General features: G+C 41.7%; 1 protein-coding gene across 3 annotated transcripts in view; it reads right to left on the reverse strand.

Moving 5' to 3' along the window:
* Positions 1 to 4,888, reverse strand: part of Pspc1 (paraspeckle component 1) — an 82,498-nt gene that overhangs the window by 71,696 nt on the left and 5,914 nt on the right. For all 3 annotated transcript variants that reach the window (XR_003834829.1, XR_003834828.1, XM_021181553.2), the window contains exon 2: positions 4,084 to 4,385. Coding sequence is in view for 1 of the 3 variants with exons in the window: in XM_021181553.2 (XP_021037212.1) it covers positions 4,084 to 4,385 (302 nt within the window). In the remaining 2 variants the exon portion in view is untranslated. The remainder of the gene's footprint in view (positions 1 to 4,083; positions 4,386 to 4,888) is intronic.

Consider the following 4,888-nt stretch of genomic DNA (forward strand, 5'->3'; position numbering starts at 1 on the left):
ACAACCATCTGTAATGAGATCTGATGCCCTCTTCTGGTGTGTCTGAAGACAGCTACAGTGTACTTACATATAATAAATAAATCTTTAAAAAAATAAAAACAAACAAAACTGATTTCTAGCCAGGTGTGGTAGAGAATGCTTTAATCAGGAGGCAGGAAAGGACTGCCTCCTGTAACAGATCCTGACAAATACAAAATTTCCAATTTCCCCCTAACTCTTCCATTGTCTTGTCCCTGAATAGACGCAGGAATAAAAAAAGGGTGAAGATCAGTCACTCACAAGCCATTTTTATCACATGACATAATAAAAGAAGAGGAATCTGAGGTATAATGTACTTAAGGGGCTCTTCCACCTTACCCTTGGTCTCACCATGCCTACCACTCCTGTGGAAGCTTCCTCTGTCCATTTTTGTAACTTAAACATGAGGATTTGAGCTCAATCCCCAGCATCCATTAAAAAGGCAAGTAGGGCAGGTACTGTAATTCCAGAGTTGGAAAGGCAGAGACAGACATATACCTGGAGCTCACTAGCCAGCAAGCATAGCTAATCATATCAGTGAGTCTCAGGTCTTAGTAAGGCCTTGTCTCAAATACGAGGTGACCCACTCTAGAAGACGACAACCAACATTTATCTCTGGCTCTTGATGATATTTACATAGACACACACTAAAACAAACAAAAAACAAAAACAAAAAAAACCTGAAGTTTCAATTTTGAAAGATGTCTCCTATCCCATTTTCCCACCTAATGCATTGTTTAGCAACTTGAGAAATATTCTATAAGTCATCAGGCGACAGGACAAAGCAGCGAAGGGTAGGGTATCTTTGCAGGCCTGTGACAAGTTGTGCTGCTAAGAAATGAAGCCACACAACAAAGAGATCTAGTGCAGGAGGTTTACTTGAGGAAGAAGGGGATAGCAAAAGGCCATCTTGGAGTATGAGCATGGGAGAGAGAGGCAGAAAAAGAAGACAAGGAGGGAGGCTAGGAGGGAAGGAGAGAAAAAGGAAGGGGGCAGAGAGGAAGGGAGGGAGAGAGAGGGAGGAGGGAGATGGGGGAAGGGGAGAGAGGGAGGAGAGAGAGGAGAACACAGGCAAGGGACTGAGCAGGACAAGAAGGGAATGGGGGTTAGGGTGGGCAGTGCTTTTATGCCCCTCACCTGTCAGCAGCAGGTGACCAGTAAGTGAGATGCCTCTAGGTCCCTGAGGGTAGAGAGGACTCAGCAGTAAGTGCAATGCTGCCCTTCCAGAGGACCCTAGTTCAAGTCCCAGCACCCACATTAGGTGTTCAGAAGCACCAGTAACTCCAGCTACTGCTGTTCTTTGAAAATCACTATTAAAAAATTAAAATGTGGGCTGGAGAGATGAGATGGCGGTTAAGAGCACTGACTGCTCTTGAAGAGGTCCTGAGTTCAATTCCCAGCAACCACCTGGTGGCTCACAACCATCTGTAATGGGATCTGATGTCCTCTTCTGGTGTTGAAGAGAGCAATGGTGTACTCATATACATAAAATAATAAAAAATATTAAAATGTAGCTCTAAAGCAGAGGCTCTCAACCTTCATAATGCCACGATCCTTTAATTCAGTTCCTCATATTATTGTGACCCCCAAGCATAAAATTGTTACTACTCCTAAATAATTTTGATACTGTTATGAACTGTAATGTAAATATCGGATATATGACATACACACCCCCATAGGTATCAACCCACAGGTTGAGAACCATTGTTCTAGTGTGGTTAAGAGTACATCCTGAGCCGGGCGTGGTGGCGCACGCCTTTAATCCCAGCACTCGGGAGGTAGAGGCAGGCAGATTTCTGAGTTCGAGGCCAGCCTGGTCTACAAAGTGAGTTCCAGGACAGCCAGGGCTACACAGAGAAACCCTGTCTCGAAAAACCAAAAAAAAAAAACCAAAAAAAAAAAGAGAGTACATCCTGGCTTTGCAGAAGAGACAAGTTCAGCTTCTAGTACCCATATTTGCAGTTCACAACTGCCTAAAACTCCAGGCTGAGGAGAATTTATCTAATGCCTGACAACTCTAGCCTCCAAGAGAAACTGAAGTCATGTACACACATACAAACATATATGTATATGTAGCTCAAGTAGAGAGCTTGTCTACCAAATACAATGCCCTGGATTTCATGCCATGCACTGCCCACATTTCTCAAAGCACAAGCCACAAGCTGGACATGGTGCGGTGGCCTGAATCTTTAATCCCACTACTTGGGAGGCAGAGAGAGGAGTGGATCTCTGGGAATTCAAGGCTAACCTGTCTACAGAGACTACATAGTGAAACCCTACATCAAAAGAAAACAAAACGCAAGCCACAAACAAAAGAAATATTTGCAATACTGATTATATAATTCATGAAAGCAAACTAAAAAAAAAAATTGGGTGAAAAATTTCAGATACTTCATGGGTGTTTGTATTTGATATAACTGGCCAAAAGTACACACACCAAAAAAACCAAAGTTCAAACTTTGTCATCACAAAAAAAAATCTAATTTAGCCTGCAATGAAATTTGTCCACATATTTAAGTCCAGAAACAGAAGTTGGTAGGACTATAATAGAACTATAGAACAACTAAAGCTGTCGGGCAGTGGTGGCGCAAGCCTTTATTCCCAGCACTTGGGAGGCAGAGGCAGGCAGATTTCTGAGTTCGAGGCCAGCCTGGTCTACAAAGTGAGTTCCAGGACAGCCAGGGACACAGAGAAACCTTGTCTTCGAAAAAAAAAAAAAAAAACAACTAAAGCCTGCCATTCACTGCTGGTGGGACTCAGAAGTGATAACCACTTTGTGAAACAGTCTGACAGGTCCTGAAGTTAAACAATCAGCAACCTATTCCCAGGCTGAGTGTGATAGCACACGTCTGTAATGATACAAACACACACATCAGAATGAGTTCAAAGTCATCCTCAGCTGCATACAAAGTTTGAAGCAAACCTGCTCTACACAGCAAGACTATGTCTCAAAACAACAACAACATACTTCATTGAGCCAGCGAGGAACCACACACTTTTAATGCTTGGGAAGCTAAGAAAGGAGGATTATATCTCAAGGTTTGCTACAAATCAAGAAGGTTCCAGGGGCTGGTGAGATGGCTCAGTGGGTAAGAATACCCGACTGTTCTTCCGAAGGTCCAGAGTTCAAATCCCAGCAACCACATGGTGGCTCACAACCATCTGTAACAGAGATCTGACTCCCTCTTCTAGAGTGTCTGAAGACAGCTACAGTGTACTTACATATAATCAATAAATAAATCTTTAAAAAAAAAAAAAAAAAAAAAAAGAAGGTTCCAGGCCAGCCTGGACTATAAAGATAAGACTCAATACCCCCCAAAAAATTCATTGGGTTCTACATTTAAAACAAGATGGGTTTTGATGTAAGAAAATTATACCAAGAAAGCTACAATTTCTTAGGATTACTCTATGTGACTTCTAGTGAAAAGCACACACATGAAAATGAGTATTCAATATCTACTTATCCTATGCAAACATGGACAAATATTATTCCAGAACAAACCATACATAATTGCACACACTTAAGTGTAAACCCAGCACTCAGAAGGCTGAGGTAGAAAGACTGCTGCAAGTTCAAAGGCAACATCTGCAGCCTAGATTTCAAAAACAAAAAACTGTCTTTAAAATAAAAAAGTCAGGCCTAATAGCGCATGCTCACCTTTAAACCCTGTGGCTCACTAGCCAGAGGCAGGTAGTTTCTCTGAGTTTGAGACCAGCCTGTCTCTATAGTGAGCTCAGGGCCATCAAGAGCTATGAGAGATCTTGTCTCAAAAAAATTAATAAAATTAAAAACAAGGGCTGGAGAGATGGCTCAGCGGTTAAGAGCACTGACTGTTCTTCCAAAGGTCCTGAATTCAAATCCCAGCAACCACATGGTGGCTTACAACCATCTGTCATGGGGATCAGATACCCTCTTCTGGTGTGTCTGAAGTGTACTTCCATATAATAAATAAATAAATACTTTTTTTTAAATTAAAAATAAACAAACACACACACACACAAACAATTCCCAACAAACACAAGTCCATATTTAACTGGACAGAGGACAAGAGAGTTAAAACTTACGTTGTTAGCAAGAACGCCCCATCACCACATCTCTCCAGAGCCTTTCGTGCAGGAGGTTTCGCTGCAAATTCTACAAAACCTTTTCCTGTGGCTCTACCACGATCATCCACAACCACAACAGCTTTCTCTACTGGGCCAAACTGGGAAAATGCTTGCTCTAGAAGCTCATTGGAAACAACTGGAGAAAGGTTCTTGACCGTTAGGGCTGCTCCATGTGTAGCAAATCGAATTCGGAGAGGTCTGCTCTTCAGTATGGTGCCATCCAACTCTGCTTTTGCAATTTCAGCCAGTGTTCTGGATTCCTTTTTAGGAGGAAAAGTCAATTTTTTAAAAGTTGAATTACAAGAAAATTAAAATAGTGGTTTGGCTCTAAGAAGACTGGGTATCACTAAAAAACAGATACTAAGGTCCCTTTCATCTTTAACCTTGGCATCACATGATTTACTATGTATTCATAGAGGTGCACGCCTTTAATCCCAGCACTTGGGAGGCAGAGGCAGGTGGATCTCTGAGTTCGAGGCCAGTCCGGTCTACAGAGTGAGTTCCAGGATAGCCAGGACTACACAGAGAAACCCTGTCTCAAAAAAAACAAAAAAACAAAAACAAAAACAAAAAACCTCAGTCATTAAGCATTCAGGGCAGAGGTAGGTAGATCTCTAAGTTCAATGCCAGCCTGACCTACAGAGTAAGTTCCAGGACAGCCAGGCTACACAGAGAAAACCCTGTCTTAAAAAATAAAACAAAACAAAAAAAAAACCAAAAAAACATTATTTTAAAAACAAGTATCAGTTTCTTTTTTTTTTTT

This window comes from Mus caroli, chromosome 14, assembly GCF_900094665.2.
Source record: "Mus caroli chromosome 14, CAROLI_EIJ_v1.1, whole genome shotgun sequence".
NCBI classification, from domain to species: Eukaryota; Metazoa; Chordata; class Mammalia; order Rodentia; family Muridae; genus Mus; species Mus caroli.